This window comes from Papilio machaon, chromosome 3 (genome assembly GCF_912999745.1).
Source record: "Papilio machaon chromosome 3, ilPapMach1.1, whole genome shotgun sequence".
In the NCBI taxonomy this organism is placed as follows: Eukaryota; Metazoa; Arthropoda; class Insecta; order Lepidoptera; family Papilionidae; genus Papilio; species Papilio machaon.
The window spans coordinates 9442975-9467940 of record NC_059988.1 but is presented as its reverse complement, the minus strand read 5'-3'; the positions used below and the strand labels follow the sequence as shown (position 1 = coordinate 9467940).

Here is a 24966-nt window from a genome sequence, read left to right as displayed (position 1 = left end):
GTCGGACTTAAATACTTAGTGCAAAAGTTGTTATAATTGCACGATAGCCCAAAACGGATACAAGCAAATCGCACTGCGCATGTGAGCCTGGGGTTCGTTTTATTCGGCCGGGTAGCGCAGCTCTAGGGATGTGGCGGAACATTTTGGATTAAATAACATTACCGCATTGTCGAGCATTGCTCAAAATATAATAAAATTGTATCTATTTTACAAGATAAAATTGTACAATGGATATCAGTAATAGACTCTTCTTGACGATAATTCAATTGTAAACTCAATAGAAACTTGTTTAAATGTGTAAAAAAAATTCGCGCCTCATAGTTAAATATTAGCAAAATTGTCCTTTGCCAACTACAAAAAAGGTTTACTGAATTTTTTAGTAGGAATTATCAATTTTTATCACTATGGCCACAGGATTCGTCTCATCTCAGTCCCGACACTACACTGCAGCTTTTTCAAGGCCACATCTTTCAGTAGGCTGCAAGCAGCCGGCGGTCGCGCACGATGCTTCCCGCACTATGACGTCGCCACGCGAGCGCCGTGACGACGATAATGTCGAATTATTGCCTTTAAAATCTGTGTTAGTGAATAATAATTACAAAGAAGATGAAGCATATTATCCACCGACGCCTGCCTTTCAACCTCATCCGTCGACTTCCAATCTCTACGAGTACACTCTTCTTTCAAAGAGGACGCCGGTCTCAAAACGGTTAGTATTGTTCTTTATTTTATGTTATCTAACATAAGATATTCCTTTTTTACCATTATTTTGTAGCTTAGTAAATCGCTTATTGTATGTATTAACATCGTTGTACATAATATTGTATATTTCAGTCACGCTTAGGTATAAAAAAAGGATCCGACGGATCTTTCTTTGTTAATTCATTACGAAAACGAGTAAAAACTACGTATACTTTTTAACGGATTTTCTTTCATTTATTCCTCTAACATTGCTTACACTTCATTTGTTTTAGTTAGTAATGAAGTAAGAACTATAATAACTTATAAATTATAAAAATGATGTCCTTAATGTTTTATGATATAAGACAAACCTGGATGTTATCCGCTTACTGGAAATCAAATCCAACTACAAAAAAACAAATTTTAAAAATGTTAACTAATAACAATAGTTTGTTTTTGTCAGAATGGCGGAGCATTATGCCTATAAACAGTTCCTTAATACATTAGCTACTTAACTAAGCCTAGTAATGATCGATGTTAAATATTTGCAGTCTGCTGCGAGCGTCTCAGCCGGCACCAACGCCGCTGCTGACGCTGTGCGGGGCGCCGCCGCCGTCCCGCAAACGCGAGGAGCTCGCCGCACTCGCCAACCTCAGGAAGAAGGTCGCACCTGCCCTCCTGCATCACGACAGGTGGGTATCATATAACAAAGCAACCCAGAAACGTCACTCTAAGGTTTCACACTTCAGCCTCATAAAAAGACTTACATCTGTTAAAAAAATACCCCCGAGGTTTTAGCCCTCTTGCCCTTTACATCCTTTTCGGAAATGAAACTGGATTTGACGGTGGAGAGGACGCATATGAAGGCTTCCATGCTTCCTTTCCTTCAAATATTAAAGATCTGCGTATCTGCGATTGCGGAAGTTATTTCGGTGTTTGTGGTCGTTTTCTCGTTTGTCACTTTTTAATATATAAAATGCACCTCTTTTCGTCATTCGCTTCTTTGGTGGGAAACAATAAAAGTTTACCACCGTTTAAAGTAATTTAACACTTATTCCGCTATTTAGAGGTGTTATTACAAAAAGAAAAAAACTATAACGTTATTATCTACGTACATAGAGTAAAACTGAAACGAATAAATTTTTTGGATGTTTTACCGTTAGAATCCAGTACCGAAATACGTGTACATAAGCATATTTGTCTTCACTCTCATAATCTTTGACGAAATAGAAATAACAATATATTTTTAATTTTATACGGCTGTTTCAGCTGTGGAAACTTCTTACACTACACACTACAAGTACGATATTTGCTAAAGAAGTAGCTAGAATAATACAATAAAGAAGATAATTTAAATAGATTTGTTTGTATTAAAACTGGGTGACCTACTTATAAAATTGAAGTAACACTTACGAAGGACACCAGATGATAAATGTTACCTTAACTCGCTTATGACACGGGTCGAGACGAAAGGGAACAATGATATTGAAAATATTGACATTCATATCAATTTACTCACTTTACTTATACATTTTTATGCTAAACTAGCTTTTACCCGCGACTCCGTCCGCGCGGAATAAAAAATAGAAAGCGGGTTAAAAATTATCCTATGTCCGATTCCTGACTCTAAGCTACCTGCCCACCAATTTTCAGTCAAATTGATTCAGCCGTTCTTGAGTTATAAGTAGTGTAACTAACACGACTTTCTTTTATATATATAGAGATATTTTTTTAATAATGGAAAGTTCAAATAAGTTTCGATATAAAACAAGAAGACGAAATCAGTCTAATAAGAACTTTAGTTGGTATTTAAAACTATGAAACAGAAACACGAAATATACGTAATAAAACTAGCTGTTCCCGTGCGGCTTTATCCGCATAAAATTCCATTGATTTTTAATACACAGAAAAACTTTGTTTTATTGTTTGCCATGCATAAAACTTTCAATTGCAAATTTCAAATGCTGAAATGACGATGTTTACGCTTTATTATATAAGGATTGTTATTTCAATGTTACAGTTTTTACGGTCCTGTTAATCGTATTCATAGGTACGATAAAATTAAAAAATCAACAGGCAACAGTTTGCATGTGATCAACCTTGGGGCTTGCGGCATAGCGTGCAGTCAATTGCCACAGAACACGCATCGCAGACTATTACAAGAGATTTACTTTAACAAGGTTCAACGGACATTTATCTTTACCTATTATGCGTAAATTTTAAAAAAGTACTTATTTTAATTTAAATAGTTAGTAACTTTTAATTATTAAAGGACAATAGACATTTTTTTTTACACTATTCTTATTATATTTTTATAGAGAACATGAATTATTGGTTTGTCAAGACTGGTTTACATCATAAATTAGGACAGTACTGCTCAAAATCAGCGCTAACATAACGTAAACACTGTGGCTCAAGTGAGATAAAGCAGTTCATGCCAAGGCAACGCTACTGTCCTACAGTACTGGAACAATTTAAATCAGGCCTTATTTACATTTATCACTGCAATTTAAACTTAAATTAACTTGTGTTCAAATACATATTTAACTGTTTGCGTGTGATATAAGTACAAATTACGTGCACGATAGATATATTAATTGATGTAAAAGGTTGATAAGATTAACTATGTTAAGAGTATAACAGTTATACTCCGAGTGATACTGTGAGTTTGACAGTAAGAGAGTTTACGATCTTGTAATGTTTAATTTTATGTAATCACCCCAAGAAGATTGTATATAGAGTTACAGAGAAAGTATTTCGTGCTGTATATGCTTTGAATACGAAATCGGCTCTATCTCTAACTCTACATAAACAGCGATTCATCTACATTCAAGGTCAATACGATTCACTTTTGAAAAATGTTTTTTCCCCTCCGGATTAAATCATTGATGAAACGTGAAAGGAAAGTAAAAGTTCAGGGACGTTAAAGCTTAAAAGTTGGACGCTGAATACGAAGCAACGGGTTTAGATAATTCAGTTCATGGGTAAATTGGTAGGTCATTTTATTTATGTTTTATTACTATACGAATACTTACTAAGTATGATTAATGTACTTAAGATATACTGTCACTTTCAGTCATTGATACCTAAATGAGTCCCTAAATGTAGATTTAATAAGATAAAGAATTTGGGCAGCAAGTGTTTGTCAATGCATTAAGAAAGATAATAATATTGCAGCCAAATCAAAATCGTGCATTTAGTACATTATATGAAACTTCTTAATTTTCATTATAATAATTTTTTGTACGTCAATCATAGTAACTTTGAAATATTTATTAATATAATTCAATTTAAATTTATATTTAACAGGCATTCAAGAAACGACGACCACTCGAAAGACGATGCCAAACCAGAACAACTCGACAACAGACCGAAGCTTTTACAAAAGGTAAGTCGAAAAAATATACACAGTTTAGTAGTGTTCAATGCTTTTTATTACATAATTGAGTTCTTTTTAAGGTTCCGTACGTCGAAAGGAAAAAACGGAACTGTTACTGGATAACTTTGTTATCTGTCCGTCTGTCTGTCTGTCAAAAACCTTTTTTTATAAGTAATTGTGATACAAGATTAAGTAACTCGTTGAAAAAAAAGCTTTATGAAATGACGGATGAAAGCTAAACATGAGTTCTTAATCTCAATGATCGCGTGTAGATCTTAGACTCGAAGCTTTTTATTGATTCTGAATGCGGACGAAGGACGTGACCCCTTCGCTTGTACTCTAACAAGTAATAAAACTTTATTACCACTCTCGAACCCAATACTACAAATGGTCAATACTATAAATGTCCACTTTATTTAATTACTGTATAATGCATATTGATACTCATCGAACCTCCTTGGTAGCACGGCAGGGGTTGTACGCTGACATGGAAGTCGTACTGGCCAGTAATGCGAAGCCGTGCGTAATAGTAGAAGAAATAAAACAATTGAATAATTTAAGTTGTGAAAAAATGTAAAGAGAGAAAGGATTTTGTTGTATAGTTTTATATTTTTATTGTTTGTGACATTTAACAGAAGTTAAATAAATGATCATAGTACTCGTAGAAAAGTGTATGATTTACAATTATTATATAATCCTCTGTGAAAAATATCCAGAGGGTGTTATACATGTTAAAATTGTTACATAAGTATGTGAAATTAATTTGCTTCTTTATTAAATTAGAATTATTTGACAGTAATAATTTTACAACGATGCCGAAATAGAAAAAAAGATGCAATTGCGAAAAGAGGTAAATTTTTGTTATTTCTGTGACTAATTGAAATAAAAAAACAAAGTAAATGTACTGAACCAAAAAAAAAACATGTGTTAAATTACGGAAATAATGTCAAGTGCCTCATAAACTCGTAACAAACGTATTTATTATTCCGTTAAATTTTAATTAACAACATGTTATAAACCAAATAAGTTATGTAGTAAGTTAAAGTTTGGACGTTCTTTATCGGTTGCCATCAAAGGGTTTTAATATTACAATTAGTGGTACTGCAATGAAATAGGTAGTAATTATGACAAAAACTTTAAGACTAAGAACTTACTTAACATTGTCAACTCTAATAATCTTAGTTCGATTGTTTTAAACACGATTATGGATAGATTAATTGCCTTCATTAGTATTTTTAATGATCGAAAGAGCTACTAATGCCCTTAGGCAACTAAAACTTTGTTAAGGAGCAGGGTCAGATCGCTGGCTGTTTCCTGTTATATTGACTATGCCGCCCTAAAGTCGAGAGCAAAAAAAAAACGGCGGCCCTGACACTACTTAAATGTAGTTCTTACGCATTTTATTTTTAGGTTCTTGTTCAGAATCGCGTATCGGAAGCGAAGCGGGATGTCCCTGACCTGTTACACCCAATATTTGGTGACCTTGTCCCTCGCACCCTTACTCTTCGGCCGAGTCAATTCCGCGGAACGAGATTCCGGCATATTTCCATACACATTCATAACGTAATAATATATTTCAAGTAGAACGAGGAAATTATGTTCTACGGCTTTTACTTATTTTTTATTTTCATAGTAACGGTGAAAGATGGAGTAGTCATTTAGTATGTCATTTATTTAAATAAAAGGTTGTCGCCAATGATTCCGTGATCTATACCAAATTTCATCAAGATCCGTTGAGCCCTTTCGGAGATAACTTCAAACAAACATCCATACATCCATATTACCTTTCGCATTTATAACATTAGTATGATAGAATAGTAATGCACATGTAGGTATAAGTTCCAGGTAGGTACAAGTTTACTTTTTATTTATGTACTTACATATTTATTTTTATTTACCTTATATTACTAATTCACTTCAAATTATTTGTGCCTTTCTATTTATATAACAGGAAATGAGTAAGCCTTAAACATACAAACTTACTTTTACATTTTTAGTGCTACGTGAAAAAATATTCTTTTGTTATTTCAGCACCGTCTCGAAATAAAAGAAACGTAACATTTAACGATGTCTATTTCTGCATCCAAATAGACTAATACGAAATGAAGTAAAGTAAATTCGTATTTTAAATTCACTTTAAAAATTAGTCTTACTGAAGCAATGTAGGTACAAACAACAAAGTTTTAACTTCGTTACCAATCTGTTGCAATTTCGGTCGAATACTGAACCTGTTCAGTGAAGTTTGTAGCGAGAACTAAGAACTAATAGCTCCTATATACGCTTCTAGTGAAATTGTATAAAGTTTTAATTGTGCACTTTTGTTGTAAGTTTCTAATGTTTCTTTGATTAAAAAAAGTATATATTAATACATTCACTCAAAACAAGTCATCTAACATTTTCAAATATTATGAAACGTTTTGATCGTTTGTTTGTTTGTTTATTTGTATTGAATCGGCTCCGAAAGTACTGTACCGATATGAAAAATTCTTTCACTGTTGGGAAGCTACACTAAGATCGTGTAGCTGATCGTGTGACTGTGACTAAGTCGCGGGAAGCTGCTATCTAACGAAGAATAATAATATTCTATTGAATGTCTATATTTTAAACGTCTATTTTTTTAAGAAAGATTTCATTATGTAAAAAATGTCAAATGTATGTCTTATCTCCGATAATCTCAATTTAAAAGCTGATATTCCTTATTAGCGTTCATATATTTATGGGAGGCGCGATATTGCCCTCGCTAAGACGAGCTATTTACAGTGTACTAATGCAATGTGTATAATTACTATTACTTATACGTAAATTTTTAACTGCGATGTTGCCAAAGGTTATATATTATTTTTAAATAAGCAAATTTTTAAATTTGACCTTCGCATGTAAATATTATCAATTCCACGATTTATGAGTTTTACGTGGTAAAGTCGGTTAACGAAACAAAGTATTAAATTAATAAAGTTTGTATTTTAACAGTTTCAATTTAAACTTCAACATTACATGATCAGTTTGTTTTTAAAATTTTAGGTACAAAATACACTCGGCTTTAAAATTTGAAAATCTCTAAGTTAAAGGACATGTTGTGCGACTTCTACGGCTAACCGTAGAATACTATTGTTGTAACACTAGTTATCATATATTGTTTTCCCTTTATTTATCTTTGACCAAACAGAAACGGAAATTATCGGAAAAGTGCAAGTGTAAGTAATGTGAATGTTAAAACAAACAAACTTTTTTATATTCTTTCGATAACTAGTATATTCGAGGCAAGAGACTCACTCCATTTAAAAAAGCATTTAACATGTTTCACTTTATAAAACTAGCATTAGCATATAATATGACAAAGCAAATAATGCTACGAGCTCAATGTCGCAGCAAGTGCTTAAATTAGCATACGACCTTAATAGTAAATGTACTAGTACTAGTTTGAAAACAATAAAGTATAGAGTACAGTAATATCGCTTCACTTGTTTTTATATTTAGTTGAAGTGAAAACTATACTATTATACATTTCTACTAAATTTAGTAGAAATGAACTGTCCACAAGATATTAAATTATTTTTGCGATTTGTGCCAATATATTGCCTGATTCAATTAAATGATACTAGCTGTCGCTCGCGATTTCGTCCGTGCGGAATTTAAAAAAAAAACTTCAATTAGCCTCCGTTTTCTTTCAGACTATGTTTTACAACTATGTCAAATTTGAGCGAGATCCATGCAACCGTTCTGGAGATACCTTCTAACAAACATCCATCCGTCTATACATCCAAACATTCGCTTTTATAATACTAGTAAGAGTAAGATTAAAGTTACGTAATTTTGTAGTCTACACTTGAATTTTCTTGCTTGTGATAAAAAGTGATATAGTTGGACCAGTTCCAATTTTTATTGGTATAGGCAAATCAATAGATTAAAATCTAGAAAATGTCAAATGTTACTTGGCAGAATGATATTTTTTAATTGATTGAAAAAAGTTGGCAATATCGATATTTAGTGCGGTATGCGGATAACACACTTATGCTGCGTAGCTACTACGACTTGGCTACATACATGCTACGCAATCGCTACACTACCTCTACGGTATTTGATTACGGCCTATGACGATTTGCGTTAAGTATTCTTCGTTTGTTTTATAGTAAAAAAAATCTCTCAGAATCTGGAATTTGTTGTTTTTCTTATATTAAAAACACCGACCCTCGCGTTTGTAGAACATTAAGAATTTTAATATCAGATAGATTGGAACAATGTAAATACAACAATACCGTAGAAAGTTTCGTTGTACGGTTCACTTAAATAGCTCATTTGTTCAGATAAAAATGCTGTACTCTACATTATAGTTATACAATATAGCTTTTTTTAAATAAATGTACTTGGTGATTATAACGGTTGTTATAAAATGTAATTCATTCAAAGTACACTTAACATTTATTTATCATTGCAATAGAATTTCATTGTTTAATAGAAGCAATTAACGACAAGCTTCAAGCAATTAAAATTTTCGTTATAAATACCACTCTGTTCGAAGCAAGCGTTATAGTATAGAAAAGTTTTGGAAAAAAATAAAGTTATATGTGTAGTGCAAGTTAAACCCGCAGTATATTTGAATCCAATTACTACCATACATTATTTTGTTAAATTCGAGAAATCAATCGTAAATCTCGAACACTACAATTATTGTGATAAATTGTGACCAATTCAGCACCCGGAGGGAGGACAATTAAAAACTAATTGGAATTTGCGGACGCAATGAATACTCAATGTTGAAAAGTGTCATGCTGAGAGAGAATAAAATAGACAAAAATATGAGCGGCAAATTACAACTAAAAAACTCTTTAAAAAACATATACCTAATGAGAATCGTGCTTAAATGATGCGTAAAAATGTTTATTAAGTACGTTATAATAACGAGTATTGTGTCATATACGGCTATAATTTTTTAAGAACGAGAAATAGAAAGAATTGAATTTTATTTAATTTCGTCAGAAAAGTATGTACTATTCAAAAATTAAAATTGCTACTTTTCCTATATACTGTACGTTCTCGTATGTTACGTAAACATTGATATAGCGAAATAAAAAACGAAATGGGAAAAATAACCTTTGATATTTGAAAACTTTGAACATCTACTGCGGGCTGTCTTGTTACGCAATCAACTAAAAAGTTCAAAAAAAAAAACGAATCAAGTTTTTGACGGTATTAACAACACAGCTGTTTTTAAAGCATTGAGAGGATTGGCAATATGATTTCATTAAAAAAATACAGTCGAATTGATCGATAACCTCCTTCTTTTTGAAGTCGGCTAAAAGTGAAAGAGACAGTCAAAATTCAGTTAGCTTTATATTTATTTCAGTATTAGAGTCATCCGCGTCATCCTCAGTGCGGAGTTTAAAAAATAATTTGCCTCTAAAATGCACGCTAACGTCAAGTCACGTCAAGATCGTTCTAACCGTTTCAGAGGGATAACCCCGAACAATTGCGGGTTTACGGACTGTGTGTCCGACAGTACGATAGGCAGAAAAAAAATAATTCGCGATGTTTTTATTATTCAATAAAAACATCGCGAATACAACATGTTGGCGAAATATAATTTTTTTTTCAACGTTACATACAGACATATTAATTATTATTAATGGAATAGATTTACTTATAGTGCATATATATTCTAAGCTAAGCAATTTATCTCCGTAACTGCACATGAGTTAAATTAACGGTGCGCATTTACAAAATGTAGTGGGCCGTTAAAGTTGATGCGCTGGATTCAGAACTTGGATCGTAGCCAAATGCATACAGGCAAGAGAATTTTATTATTTTATTAAGCTTTTATTGGTTTGAGGTATGTGTAATCTATTTAACACGTTAACTGCGGATTGAGGCAGGATAGGCCCAAAGCGTGACTTCTCGCTGGTGCGGCAGTCAAAATCGGGTTGTTTCGCTCTGTGCGGGAGGCTACTAGATCAGTATTTCTATGAGTACGACAGAGACAAATATATAGAAATGTTTCTCTTGCGATATCTAGCCCAATAGCGTAATTAGATAAAAATGAGGTCCCACAGGCCCCAAACGCACTAAAAAGAAATAAATTACGCCTAGTGCGGATTGAGGTCAAATCTATCTCAAAATTTGTAGGCCTCATGGCCGCACTGCACGAAGCGCGGGCGCCGCGCATCCTCGCTTAGTGTTGTGGAAAGTTTCGATAACGTTTCGAGTTTCGAGGACGTTTTGGCAGGATTTATTAAAGATTAAGCGTAGAACTTTATTTTAAAATCCTTAACGTTTTAAACCAATAATGGTACTTCATCTGACTTATTTGAAAATGTTTATTGGAGTTATGAGAAACTATGTTGACCTCGGTAAAAATTTTACTTATACCATACAAAACCTAAATTACTGCAACTTTGAATTTTAAGGGGGTGGCCTGTGTCTATGATGAACCAAAAGTGCATAAATCGGACACAGAATGTATTTACGAGCCAGAAACACAACACTAAAAGCCAAGCTACTATTAACTAATTCTACTTAAATAGCACGATTAGTACGTCTTATACTTAATATAATATTCGCACGCACGCACATTCACCACTAACAATACTCAATTATCATCATTATTTTGTTTTGCACATGGGTGTTGCCTTAAAATGTGTGCTCAGTTGTGGATTATTCTTCACTGTTATTTTAAGCAAGTCACAGTTCCATTCGAAGTTTAGTCCATAGTGGCAATTTTTACCATTGTGTGCTGATCATCGTTTTTGTACAGAGAACGTTGAATGTTTTTGCTGATGATCTAAAATATATATTTTATTCCAAGATTTCCTATCGGCAGATGTGCTGATCATTTGTTCCAAAGAGGTGGTCAAAGAAAGCGCTGCGTAGGTTGCTACGAAAAATTAAGATTGACATTGAATGGCACGCAAGCTGCTAAAAAAACTAAAAAAATTGTGACTTTTTGTGTCCAGTGTGACAAATCTTTTTGTTTACCATGTTTTAATGAAAAACATTTTCTGTGATTAATACTCAATAAACATTTATCGTAACTACAACTCTCTTTTAATCCCATCACTAGTCGAGGCATTAATTGACCTTCCTTTCAGTGCGATTTGAGGCAGAACCGATGACAAATTTTTAATTTTACTTTATTCATTAACGAAACGTCCTAACTCCAGGCGAAGCTAGATTCATATTATGCACATATTTAAGTTCATAAGAGTGAAGTTTCAAGCAAATATCGTCTAATTTGGATTTTTTAAAAATGTTTTTCGAAAACATAATTTTGTGAGGCAGGAGAGGCCTCAATAGCACTGGAAAAAAGTTCAACTTTGCCACGAACAGGCCTCAAACGCACTGGCTGAAAGTTCCGCCAAAATGGCCTCGCAGTTAACGTGTTAACACATGCAATGTTGTCTATTTTAAAATTATTATTTAAATAAAGGAATTGATTCGCTACTGATTAGACCGGAATACATTTTCTAAATTGGCGGCTAACTTTCAGAATTGAAGGGAATAAAAAGAAGAAAGATGCACAATTATCACAATAAATAATTAAAAAAGCGAAATTAGAAACATAGTGCAAGTCCATAACGTAAAATGCAATACAAAATAAACTATATGATAATGACTAGTAATAAAGTCGCGTATCCCCTGTATGTTTAAGGGTCCCCAAATTTAGTCTAAACTGCGTGTATAAAATGTATTTTATATTCCTAAATTTTATTACAAATGTACGCAGAGATGTACAAAAATGTTATATCTATCTATCTATCTATATCTATATATATAAAAGAAAGTCGTGTTAGTTACACTATTTATAACTCAAGAACGGCTGAATCGATTTGACTGAAAATTGGTGGGCAGGTAGCTTAGAACCAGGAAACGGACATAGGATAATTTTTACCCCGTTTTCTATTTTTCATTCCGCGCGGACGGAGTCGCGGGTAAAAGCTAGTGAAATATAAAACAATGCAGGTCGAGTTTTCAATCTCAAACATCTCATTAGGTGTTATAAAATATTAAACTTAGTTGGCAGAGGCAGAGGCGGTGTATATTCAATTCAGCGTTACACCTACGAGGCATTTTCATCACAATTTATGTTCATTATGAAACGCCCGTATGAAAGAGGTCGCTTTGTACATCGGCGTCGTGTAATTTGTTTACTTTAAATCTACTTTAATGAAATATAAACCTTATATTCCAAGCAATGTATGCTTAATACTTTATTGTTTTCCTACTTCCATGCCTTGGATATTTTTATAACGAAGTAAAATGAAGTTTGTATGAAATGTTTATATTGTGTACAATTTTCATACATAAGGTGCTTACTAATTATTGTGAAAGCATTATATCTTGTTTATTATAAAATCGCCTATCTTAGAAACTTCTTTCGCTAACTTATTTGACAAAACTTACGCCATAAATGAATTTTAAATACTTATAGGAAATTTATGAATACTTTACAGAAAAATGTCTTTTACTGAATGCATATTCAAAAGATTTTCTCTTTGAATGTGTATTTTACAAAAAATTTCAACATAAAAGCTGTAGTGAAAACGTGACCTTAGACTTTAAAAGGTGTGCATTGAAAAGAAATGTTTTCATATTTTAATTGCAAGCGAGCAGCATTACTGGGACCATTATTTATAACCCTTTTAAAAGCACCTTTATAAAGTGATGATATTAAATAAATTATATAGTTCTCTGCTGACTTTAAAGTTACATAAAAAAAGTTATTATGCACAAGCAACAATTTAAATCCAAACGGTCGGCGCGCGGGAAACGCACACGCGAACGAGGTCATGTGCAAATTGTATCGTTTGCGTGCCAATTAAATTGTATACCGGCATGAATCTAATTCTACATTCATTTCCTGCTTTTATTTTTATTTTATTTTTTGAAACAAAAAACTTTTGTAAATAAAAAGTAATACCGTATTCAGTTCTTCTTCAAGAGTTCCCTTACCCCCCTTACTTTATAATTTTAGATTTACGACATTCTCAGATTTCGCAACTATTGAATGACTTAACAGTATTATCGCCAGCTTTTATCCCGCTTCAAGTTCTTATAACCTTAATAAAAAGGATAAACTTTTGAACAGAAAGCTTTTCGTCGATATTATATAGGTAGATAACTTTACTCTTTGACCATTACATTTTTTTTACATAGACTAAAACTTTTTTTTAAGAAACAAGAAGAACAAGTTTATTTTCAGCTACCAGTTGCTTTGTTTTGTAATTAAACGCACCTTATTAATTCCTGTCAATTAATTCTAACTCAATCATTAATTCGAACCGCCCATCGACCGCTACCATCAGCGGCGAAATGGCGAAAGTTCAACAGGCACAAAATATCACGGTTTATAGCCTGTTAATTTATAGAGGTCAGTGAATATAATCCATAAGATGCAACACGATAATATCAAAACTTTACAATTTATTTATGAAAAAAATCTTTATCAACTTTCAGAAATACGACTGTTTGTTCATATCATAAGTAATTGGTTCAAGAAATATACCTAAAGTAATCACGTTATCTCATTTCATAAGTGCTGATGGCGGTACCCTCGACTGACGCATATCGCCTTCGACACAGACTACATAATTAATTTAACATAGGATATAATAATCTGGGAATATTACGTGTTATAAAACAAATGAGCAACGTCTACGTCTTTTGTTGTTTCTAGATAGACATTATGCGGTTTATTTTATTCTGCACTTCATATTTTTACCAAAATATACATTTCATATATCCAACAATTACATAACAGCACCACTACAAAGTTTTAGCTTCTATAACTTAATAGAATTTGAAAACAATTTCATCTTATTTTTTGTTTTACGTCTACAAGTAACAAAAGGCAAACATTACTGGAATTAGAATAAAAACGCATAACATTTTTCTGTACGGTATATTGTAATTCTTTTGTATTTTCCTTCCTGCAATATACAAATTCCTTGCAACCGACTTTATTTAAGGTATGTATGATGGATTTTTTTTATTATTATAATACTTTTATACATAAAATATGAAATAGTTACGTCTGATGTTGTTAGTTAAAAATACAAGACGCTCTAATTGGTTCTCCCAGTAGCGATTGTCTACAAAAATGAGGCAAAATGATAAAAGACTAACATTTTAACAGACTTGACTTGACGAACTTGTTTTCGTTGCCTTATGATGTTCAGTTGATGAAGAACATTATTTTTCAATAAAATGTAATCTATTTACGTTACGTTACTTTACGTCAATAAATATATTCTACTAGCTTTTACCCGCGACTCCGTCCGCGCGGAATAAAAAAAAATAGAAAACGGGGTAAAATTTATCCTATGTCCGTTTCCTGGTTCTAAGCTACCTGCTCACCAATTTTCAGTCAAATCGATTCAGCCATTCTTGAGTTATAAATGGTGTAACTAACACAACTTTCTTTTATATATATAGATTTCAAAATTTGTAAACATATGTCAAATTTAACAAATTGTAAAAAAATAAAACGTTTTTTAATTCATCGCTCTCCCCTCATTATAAATTTAAGAACGATCGTTTTAACTTTCCCGCGACTTTGAAAGCTAGCTCCTTCTTTTCATAGAAAAGTTTCCCGCCATAAAAAATTAATGAAAAGGTCTCTATGCGCTTTAAACGCTTTTAATGCTATAACCTCATTACGACGAAGAAGCCAAGTATGAAAGAAATAAAAGCGATTCAGAATCATATTCATAGAAAAAATCTAGGCTTTAAAATAAAATAAAATGTTGTAGTTAATGCTAACCTACATAAATAAAAAACTTGATTAATATGTAGTAATGTTCAAAATCATATGCGGATCTTTTCTATATAAGTCGATTTTTTGTGTGATTTAATATGAGATGAAGATGGTCACGAACTATTTGTTAATCAACTCAGGTAAATCTTTGATATACCACACATTTAGGTGCTGCGAACGAGACCTGTGAGCATGGTAGTGCAATGGAGCGAGGTGCGGACCGCGTGGCAGGACAGCGACTTTATCACGGAATGCCTGTGCTGGCATAACGTGTACAGGCAGAGGCATGGAGCCCCGCAGCTCTACATGGCACCGGAGGTAACAGATATAGTTATGGAACTCATGTCTACGTCTGTGTAGTGTAGGGTAATAGTCTAGAGATGACAACATCACAAAATTCATAGCATAATTAATTTATAATTTTTTTGTAACGGTGATAACATTTTGGGAGACAGCCTGTCTATCCATTTCGTCTGATCACCCCAGTGTAATAAACCTACAAAACGATCATTAAAAAAGCCGCCGCATCCAATTAGCTGAGGCATAAAACGCCAAAGTTTGAGTACCTACACTTAAGGTCGAATGGCAATAAAAATGTGATCCTAAAAATACCTGCTAAACCATAAATCCAAAACAATTTTGACATTACATAAAATTTTGTAAGAATAAGTGCACAAAGCTTTTCAATTCCTTACTATAATTTATTATCCCTAAATTTAATATCCCTAAATTTAATTTATTTTGACTATAGTATCTCATAATCCATACATAGATTTTTTTAATTAAAATGTGAGCCTCCTTTCAGCTTTGCGACTACGCCCAAGCTTGGGCCAACCACCTTGCCCACACTAACAAGTTCCACTATCGCAATGATCGTGACGTGGGCCAAAACCTATACCAGCGACCCGTCAGCAATCTGCAGCCAGATGTTACTGGTAACTCATAAAAAATAAAAACTTGAATTAGGAATAAGCCTGATCGATACAAAGCTTAAAAATGAGACAATACCATGAAATTACTTTTTTTTTTAAAAGCTTTCTTAAAAAAATATTTTTGTAAGTTCCACGTTGCATATTTGGTACTTTATGAAACTACGAATTGTAAACAAAATGGTATGATCTGACTTTTAGGTCAAGAAGTATCATCGTACTGGTATGCGGCAGTTCGACAGTATAACTTCTTCAAGGAGTCAGATGTGCTTCACGCCAATGTTAATGCAGGTACAGAATGTTAATAGAAACATATTTGACCATTTATAACCAAATTAATTCCACTTTTAATATACTAATATAATCAATGTCTTACAGGTCATTTCACGCAAATGGTGTGGGTAGCGACACGTTTCTTCGGCGTGGGCAAGGCGAGGTCTCGCGCTGGTAAGGTAATAGTCGTCGCGAACTATTCGCCACCGGGTAACATGTCTGGACAATTTGAGACAAACGTATTACCGCCGCTGCCCGACAATCTACCCGAGTTAGCTCCGCCGCCGGTTCACTGACGACAGTTTTCAATACGTGGCAGAAGACTCAGAATCGATGCCACGTATAATAAATAAAAAAAAAACAACGGCCTAAACATAAATCAATTTTGAAATTAGAACATTAGAATATAAAGGCTATTTTAGAATAATGCCAACGGCTTATGAAAAAGAGAGAGTTCATAATTTAAGAATGAAACTTGTGTATCAATTTTCCTATTTTGTTTGGTTCAATTGCAGACATTAATAGTGTAGTGATTCACAAGTTTCATTATAAAAAATTAGATAATTTGTTTATTAGTAGAATATAAAATTGTTACTAAGTCACGTTTAAGGCCTATGATTAAAAAGTTAGCCGGCTAGGGTATAATTATTAGGACTATTATAGTTTAATATTTAAATAAAAGTACCTCCACTAGCTTCGTGCATAGTATTACGTAGAAATGTCGGTTGTTTTGCCTGAGCTTAAATTTTACAAATTATTCATATTTATTACAGCAATATTGTTACGCACAGTAAATGTAATTGAAAACATTTTTTTATAATGTTAGGAATTCACTTGCCATTTCGATATATACTTACTCGTCCATCAAAAAAAAAAATGTTTACGAAATGTATTTTAAATTCATTCACAACGCCTTTACAAAAAATTAAAAAAAACTTTATAAACACAATTTTTACATTATGTAATAACGAAATAGAATTTAAACCGATAGAAAATAAAAAAATAATAAGAAATACAACAATAATAATTAATAATAGGTTTAAATATTAAATATTGCGCTCTTCCTTTACCATCAAAACTTGTCTTCCCTAATGGTTGATTATAAAAATTGTTGATTCATTTTATCCAACGCTTAAGTGTTTTAGTAATATAGTTGTTATACATTTTTAAATATATTTATTTTATACAAAGTTGATTGTAATACGTACTTAATCTTAGAATAATATTTTGTTATATTGTGTGAAAGTTGATGAAACTAGAATAAATGAAAAATATAAAAAAATAATAAAAAACATCTAAAATAAGATTAGAGAGTAGAACCCTGTTTGGGTTATTAGTAGACTGGTTTAATTGTTTTGTATAAATCCAACAAATAATGACATATTGTTTATTGACATTATTAGATAAAATGTACGTTTAGATTGACGCTTTAGCTGATGAAGCATTTAGCCGCCACACTCACAATTGTTTAATGGCTTTAGTAGTCCCTTACAATTCGGGACACCCCTTTCTCTATCCTACTGGCCATTTCAGACTCTGAGTGTGACAAAAAAGTATTTTTCCTCAAGCCGATTCACTGCTTGCTAAGTGCAAGTGGAAAATAGATTTAAAAGTAAGTTGTGTGGGGTATGATGTGACTAAAAAAGTAAATAGTGATTTTTTTTAACATGAGGGTAGTAAAAGAAACGAAATAACCAGATAGTAGTAAAAATAAATCCTCCCACTTTAGATGTAGATATTTTAAACGCCAGTAATCATTTATTATATATTCATTTATTATATACCTACCTAGTATTTAGTCATTACGGTAAATAAATCAGCGCATATACAAAACGTGTACTATATACGATATAAGTATTTTTGATCCACATCTGAAATCTTAGTGCATGTACACTTAATATCACCTGTGACATGCAAAATTGTATGATGTCCAAAGAAGTTCGGCAGCAAATATTAAGTACATTTTTTGGCTAATGCACAAACCGTGCCAAAGCCAAAAATAAAAAGAAGAAGAAGTACATTTTTATCTTGAAAATAGAATACCAACATAATAAACACAATAGACTACGACAAACATATTTTAAAATTCGAATAGTTTTCAAATTGTTATCTAGATTCATAGTTGTTACAAGATTTGAACTTTAATGCATATGCATATGCATGTGGGTGCCATATAGACCCACTATAGTTAATTGCACAGCACATTTTGTCCACTTTTTAATTCTGAATAATATGGCATAGACAAGTAAGTTTTTAGAATTTAAAAAAAATTACGAGAGAAAATTATATTTAGTAGTGTAATTAAAGATGTTTAACATTGGTACATCAATAATAATGAACTTAAAATAGCTGCTTCATTATTATTTAATATTCACGTTTTTAAAAAGGAATCAAACTTTATATATTTTCTTTATATCCTAAAATAACAGTATTATAGCTTTTACTTTAAATGTAATTTTGTTTATTATTCACCACACTTTAAATAAAATATGAGAAATATTTCTATATAACTTGTATATGCACATATATTCCAATTTAAAAACAATGTTAAATTAATTCAGGAAAATGTTGTGTTTCAGAAATTTCTCATTTATTATTTTACAATATTTTACTGCATAAATATCCTTGTCTTGATCTGTAATCAAAAAGTAATGAATTCATATTTCAATATATTGAAAATCGACTTTATCCATTACACATTATTAAAGAGAGAATTCACCAGTTATTAACTATAAAAATTGATGTTTATTCTATTTTGTTTATAAGATAATGGCAAGATTTACAGTGTAATGTACAGTTAGAGATAACTTTGTGCTTTATTAATTGAATAATCAATGGCTGTGAATTGTTAACTGTTATATTAGAACAGATGTGGCTTGCTAATATTTTAGTTAAATAAATAAATATAACTATGTCTGTTTCATTATTCATCAATTCATCTTATGTTTTTTTATTATTAGATCAGCAGACTACACAACGAGCCTACTTTTTAAGAATAAAAACAAGATTTTGGTTTAATATTTTTATTTATTCCTAAATTAACACAAGTTTACTCAGTCCATCTATGTTTGCAACTTGTACATACGTAATACAATCTCATTTCCTCTTCAGCACGCCTAGTTTGACCCTGGAAGAACACAGCTTCTCTGTGGTTGCATTTAGGACACATGTGATCTTTTGTACGAGGTAGAGTGGGATCACTAACAACGTCAGGATTAATGTGGGTTAATTCATCTACTTCGTGCATAATTTTGTTAACGTACACACAGTTGGAGTCTGCCAGTTGCTTATAGTCGCAATTTCTACAGGCATATAGTAAAACTTTATTGTTTTTGTCTTCGCGCGGGTAAAGCATGTTATTACATTCTTGACAAAACTGGATGCCCACATAACCTGGTCCACCGTCTTTCCTTCCTAAGTTTAAAGTCATTATGACTTTCCGACTTTAATCTTAAATAAATAATTAATAATTTACAACAATAAATAAAGCCTATAAGCCATTAAAATTTGACAAGAAACAAATACATGTCACTCGAGGAGTTTGTACCACTTCTTGACATTGACAAAAGCTGTCTTCTCGAACAATCTGCACAGATCTAATAAAAGTTCATAAATGGGATATAAGCAGTAATCACAATTGGATGAAAACGTTTCTGTGACGGAAAAGAAGCGAATGGACATGAATTCCTAATTCTTTAATTTCCCGAGCAAAATATGAAGCGTTACCTTTTTTGAAAAACTCTAAAATGCAAATTCTATTTAAAGTGACAATATTTCACACAAAACGACAGTAAAGACATAAAGGTGTAAGACAAAATAGCGCCACGAAAATATTCATTAATTCATTAATATCGTATAAAACACGCACATTTGTAATTTTAATATACCATTATAACAATAAAATCATAATATTATAAAATTCCGTTACGCTGTCTATGACTTATAAATTATTTTTAGTCTACATTCTACTTTCAACAAAAAAAATTTAAGTGTTGGCAGCATTGAGGAAATGAAAGCAGTGGTTGGTTAGCGGGCTGATTATTTCTTTTCCCATCCGTAGCCGATTGCTGTCGTGCTATCCAAATGGGTAAGGAGTAGTTTTGTGTTGTTTAAATTGCAGTTTATTTATAATTTTTGTTTTATGTTGTGTTTATAAGTGCTTTATTTTCCCCATGTGTGGAAGTGTGCCTAACTCTTTAAATGAATACTCCAAGCCAAATGTCTACCCAAAAATATTTTGTGTGCCTAGGTGTCGGCCATGGCGCAGACATGTTTTTCTCGTGGTGTTTATTTAAATCTATTTCCATCTCACAAACTTTGTACTAATTTTGAGGTACTGATTTAGATTCCCCGTTTTGAAAACTGCTCGTAAATAATATTGTAAAGATTTCAGTTTCTACTTCAAATGTAAGTGATAACCGGCGACTTGAATTTCAGGTAAACCCCGTGGTATTCGTACCGCGCGGAAGCACGTGAACCATCGTCGCGAGCAACGATGGGCGGACAAAGATTACAAAAAGGCTCACATGGGCACGAGATGGAAGGCTAATCCCTTCGGTGGTGCATCTCACGCTAAAGGCATCGTCTTGGAAAAAGTGTGAGTACATTTCTTGTTGAACGGCATGAATAATACAGTGATAATCAGTGTTGTATTAGCGTAAAGAATGTTAATGAGAAGCGTGGGGGGATGTGTAGACATGCGTATTGAAGTGCAAGAAAGTGTGTCGAGAGTTTAGCGACCGGCATCGGTCGTATGAGGCGGGCGCGTCCATTCGCGGTATTATTCCTGTGAATGTTTTCCATTTACAATCACAGGATAATACTGCGAGTGGCTGCGTCGTGTAACTCCGAGGAAGATTAAAAATTCAAGGAATACAGGGACAGCGCACGCCGGGGTCGACGAACTCGCACGCGGAGGTTCATTAAACATATTTACATTTGAAACCGTTATTTTACGCTACTTGTGTTTACAATAGAGTCTTGCAGTACTCTCGTCATTTAACTGCAATTAAACTTGTTGATGAGCAATTACTGTGAATACTTTGATTTATAACGTAATTATTTATAAATAAGTCTAATTTGATAAGCATTGTATTTAATAATTAATGTCTGATGTATTTAGTACTGTGAAGATTCTGTTGAATATAATTTTTAAATATTTGTATGTACTAAATGTATAGATGTATTTTTTCATAGTTGTTTCTGAACAAGTCTAAAGTTGGTTTTCAATATATATCTCTGTAAAATTGTATTTTGTATAAGCCAAGCACTTGAACACAATGTTAATTGACAAGCTTCTTTACTTTAACACACTTTGGGATTACAAGTGCATATGAGACATGTGGCATTTATTGTCTAAGAAAAGACCACATTTTTCATAGCTTTCAACTTCATTCAATCATTATGTAGAATGTCCATATAAGTTACGATAAATGAAAACTCATAGATTAATGACAAAAAAGTGATTTGTAGATTTGTTCTTTTGTTGAATGTTTTGCAATTCAAATTTAAAGTATGTTACTCAATCATGTAATTTGCAATGGCTTTTGTTTGTTATTTACTTATTTACATATTTATAATGGCAAAAATTGACCACATGGTTAAAATTATACCAAATGCATAAAATTAACAAATGTGCCATGTGGATAAAAAACATCTCGTTTTTTAACTTCCATGTATGTAACGGTAAGTTTTTTTGTTCTGTTACATTTATAAACCCATATTTCACATCACTCTTGTACAAGTTGTATTTTAAGATATTGTTTTATGTTTTTAAATGCATTATAATTTTTGTTTCTCTTCTACAGTGGAGTAGAAGCCAAACAGCCTAACTCTGCCATTCGCAAGTGTGTCAGGGTACAGCTGATCAAGAACGGCAAGAAGGTGACTGCATTCGTGCCGCGGGACGGTTGCCTCAACCACATTGAGGAGAACGACGAAGTGTTGGTTGCGGGTTTCGGTCGTAAAGGTCACGCCGTTGGTGACATTCCCGGAGTCAGGTTTAAGGTAAATATGACAGATTATGATTCTTTAACACAAGTTTTTTTAACATTGTCTCACCATTGATGCAAAAGAACCTGGATTCGGAGTACTTTTTCGATTTCATGGTGGAATTTGTACAAATGAAAGAGCAAAAACCATTTGGTTTAGATTATCTTCCTTGAAACATTGGATTTTTGGAAATCCATTTATATCAAAGATTGTGAAGTTTGTTGTATGTTTGTAACAAGTTAATTTCCCGACAAAATTATTCTAAGTTGGTAAGCCAATGATGATCATCATAAAAATCCGGAGTATTTGCTACTCTGAGTGCAATGATGCAGTCAGCCATACTGACTTAGAACACACATGGAGTACAACATGTCTCTCTGTGTAGTCAAAACAACTAAACATGTTTCGTAATTTGTTTCAGGTGGTGAAGGTCGCCAATGTCTCCCTTCTCGCCCTGTACAAAGAGAAAAAGGAGAGGCCAAGATCATAGGCTTTACTCCATTGTGATAAGGTATACATAATCTAATTATTTGTATTAACTTAAGCTTAAATTACAATTTCCTAATATAAAGTTACTTTTTCATCATGAAAAATTTAATAAATTTATGATTTTTAATAAAAAATGTCTACCGAAGTCCTCTGATATCTGTTAAAGTACAGTTAATGTAAACATTGTAAATGATGCTAAAAAACAATTATTTGCTACTGCTGAATGCCATGACGTTAAATGTTGACTGATTTGTTTGTCATTATTTAAATTTTATTTACGTTGATTGTTTTGTCGTGCTGTCTAATGAAGATGTTTTGTTTCAGTGCTGCTGCGAAGTGGTGTTGTTCATAAGAGTCATAAAAAAAATGTAAAATCAAGTACATAATAAATTGTGTACGTCAAAACTTTGTTTTATTTTTGCTGCAAAACAATACAAAGATTCGATAACCTCAGTTTGTTTACAGCATAAGATAAGAATTTGATAACTCGCATATATAAAGATGTTCAATGAATGTAATGTACGAATAAACACATGTCAGATATTGTGTGTTTATGTTGACAAAGAAATGTAACCAGAAGTTTTAGGTTGATTTAACATTTTGTTGACTGGTCACAAGTTAACTCGTGATACGCTTTTCCGCATCGCTGTTGTTTCCTCTGTTTGCGAGCATACAGTACAATTGTTAGTATAACAACAGCTGTTTCTCTCCCTTATAACACCCGCCAAATCTTTTTAAAAAATATTTAATAATTAAAAAAAAACACGAATTATACGCGGATTCTTTATCCGATTGAATTTCAGTAAAATTACCAGTCAACAATGTGTTAAGTGTCTAAAAATATATCAAGACTGAGGTGACTATTATTATATGGAGTTTTATCTTTCAATTTGAGGAAAATAATTTAAAAAAGGTAAATAAAGTTGAAACTTGACCACGATTACACTTTATTGGTATACATTTAATGATTACATATTTACTACTTGCTGATTAATGTACATTGAGATAGACTTAGAGCGAAACTACTAAATACGTTTTCCTACTACATATAATCCAAACACGAAAATACGTTACGTATACTCGTTATGCGTAAAACAAAACATGTTTCGTTAAATTAATTTGAAGCATTTAATACATTTAAACAAAATTAAAAACATATGTAAAATTATACAGCTTTCAGATTGTGTTTTTCGCATACTTAAATGTAACTTAAAAATAACAGCCTATATCATTGAAAATAGAAGATACATTTGCAACATGTTCCATAACATATCAATCCATAAGCGCGTAGTCTATTCAATTTGAAAAGGTTGAACCACGTAAAATCGCGATAATTTTAAAAATTTAAAACATTGGTCCACGTTATAAATTTTTTTTTTTAAATCAACTTACGATTTCTTAACTTCGTGATGTACATACTTGCACATATCTAAGAGTTTTTTAACAATATGTGGTCAACCAACTAACACTGGACCATCATGGTTGAATGGCCTGGTAACCTCTTATTTTTGTACACTCTGAACTCTTCGTTGTGGACATAAACGAGCTGACTACAACATTAATGTAAGCAGACAGCTATTCATAATTCCGTGTCATTTACCAGAATAAATTCACTACTATTTATCACACTAATATATGGATTTCATAAAGTAAAATAAATTGTTGGCTAATTGACGTGACTCAACCTTGACGCACTACGTAACCATCACATTAAAAATTCGAGACAAACTTAAAAGAACACATTTTATATGCATCCCTATATTTCAAATTAACTCCACATACAATCAAAATGGCACGCCCTGTTTTTGATTAGAGTTATATAAAGAAATTCGTACATTACAATAAGATCATTAAAACTAGGCCAACATTTTTTTATTAGAATAAAATATTTTAAACAAAACGAAGCTGATTTTAAACATTTATTTTTACAATGGAATAAATTATTTAAGCAATTAATCCTAAGCGCCTTCACTCATATTTTGTGCTGTGTTTAGAAAGAAAAATACTGTTATAAAGAGACAAAAATAAACCGTTATATTATAAATTGTACACATTATGTACAATAAAAAGACGATTGTATTTACAATAAAGTAAAGCTTAATAATTACGAAAGATAAAATATAACAATATACTTAAAACAAAGTAAAAATACAGATAATGAAGATCTTACAGTAGAATTTTTTAAATCTACACAAGTGATTAAAAACAAAAAGTGTGAAAATTATTTTTTTAGATTCTACAAAAAATGTCGTAAAAAATAAAATGTAATTAAATTTAACGGGTAAAAACGAAGTTAATATAATAAAGTTAATGCAAAATAACAAACAAAAAGATGGTTTTTTTCTATGTACCTACACAAAAATTTTACAACCGGCTACGAAGATCAGATAATAAATGTGTTCTTTTTTTTACTAAAGCCTCTTCAAATTGTTTCCGATTTGTGATTTTATTTACTTTCCCGTAGTATTAATTTGTTG

General features: G+C 32.1%; 3 protein-coding genes across 3 annotated transcripts; 2 read left to right on the top strand and 1 right to left on the bottom strand.

The window, feature by feature from the left end:
- Positions 1-452: 452 nt before the first annotated feature.
- LOC106711771 (ectin) lies at positions 453-16437 on the top strand. The gene is made up of 7 exons (XM_045686478.1): positions 453-709; positions 1233-1373; positions 3991-4069; positions 14976-15125; positions 15613-15742; positions 15938-16027; positions 16115-16437. Exons 1-7 carry the CDS (start codon positions 519-521, stop codon positions 16303-16305), a joined length of 972 nt encoding a protein of 323 aa, XP_045542434.1. The 5' UTR covers positions 453-518; the 3' UTR covers positions 16306-16437.
- Positions 16438-19023: 2586 nt separating this feature from the next.
- On the bottom strand, positions 19024-19481 carry LOC106711998 (DNA-directed RNA polymerase II subunit RPB9). Its single transcript, XM_014504437.2, has one exon. The coding sequence runs from the start codon at positions 19437-19439 to the stop codon at positions 19059-19061; it is 381 nt and encodes a 126-aa protein (XP_014359923.1). The 5' UTR covers positions 19440-19481; the 3' UTR covers positions 19024-19058.
- Positions 19482-19996: 515 nt separating this feature from the next.
- On the top strand, positions 19997-22894 carry LOC106711889 (40S ribosomal protein S23). The gene is made up of 5 exons (XM_014504311.2): positions 19997-20096; positions 20447-20606; positions 21817-22015; positions 22422-22511; positions 22814-22894. The coding sequence occupies exons 1-4, from the start codon at positions 20093-20095 to the stop codon at positions 22488-22490; spliced, it is 432 nt and encodes a 143-aa protein (XP_014359797.1). The 5' UTR covers positions 19997-20092; the 3' UTR covers positions 22491-22511; positions 22814-22894.
- The last annotated feature ends 2072 nt before the right edge of the window (positions 22895-24966 follow it).

Bases quoted from the DNA above. Each gene is read 5' to 3' on its own strand.
- LOC106711889 (XM_014504311.2), top strand. The intron at 20,607-21,816 runs GTGAGTACATTT...TCTCTTCTACAG, and splicing joins GGCATCGTCTTGGAAAAAGT to TGGAGTAGAAGCCAAACAGC. The intron at 22,016-22,421 runs GTAAATATGACA...AATTTGTTTCAG, and splicing joins TTCCCGGAGTCAGGTTTAAG to GTGGTGAAGGTCGCCAATGT.
- LOC106711771 (XM_045686478.1), top strand. From the start codon at position 519: ATGACGTCGCCACGCGAGCGCCGTGACGACGATAATGTCGAATTATTG. The intron at 1,374-3,990 runs GTGGGTATCATA...TATATTTAACAG, and splicing joins GCCCTCCTGCATCACGACAG to GCATTCAAGAAACGACGACC. The intron at 16,028-16,114 runs GTACAGAATGTT...AATGTCTTACAG, and splicing joins TCACGCCAATGTTAATGCAG to GTCATTTCACGCAAATGGTG.
- LOC106711998 (XM_014504437.2), bottom strand. From the start codon at position 19,439: ATGACTTTAAACTTAGGAAGGAAAGACGGTGGACCAGGTTATGTGGGC.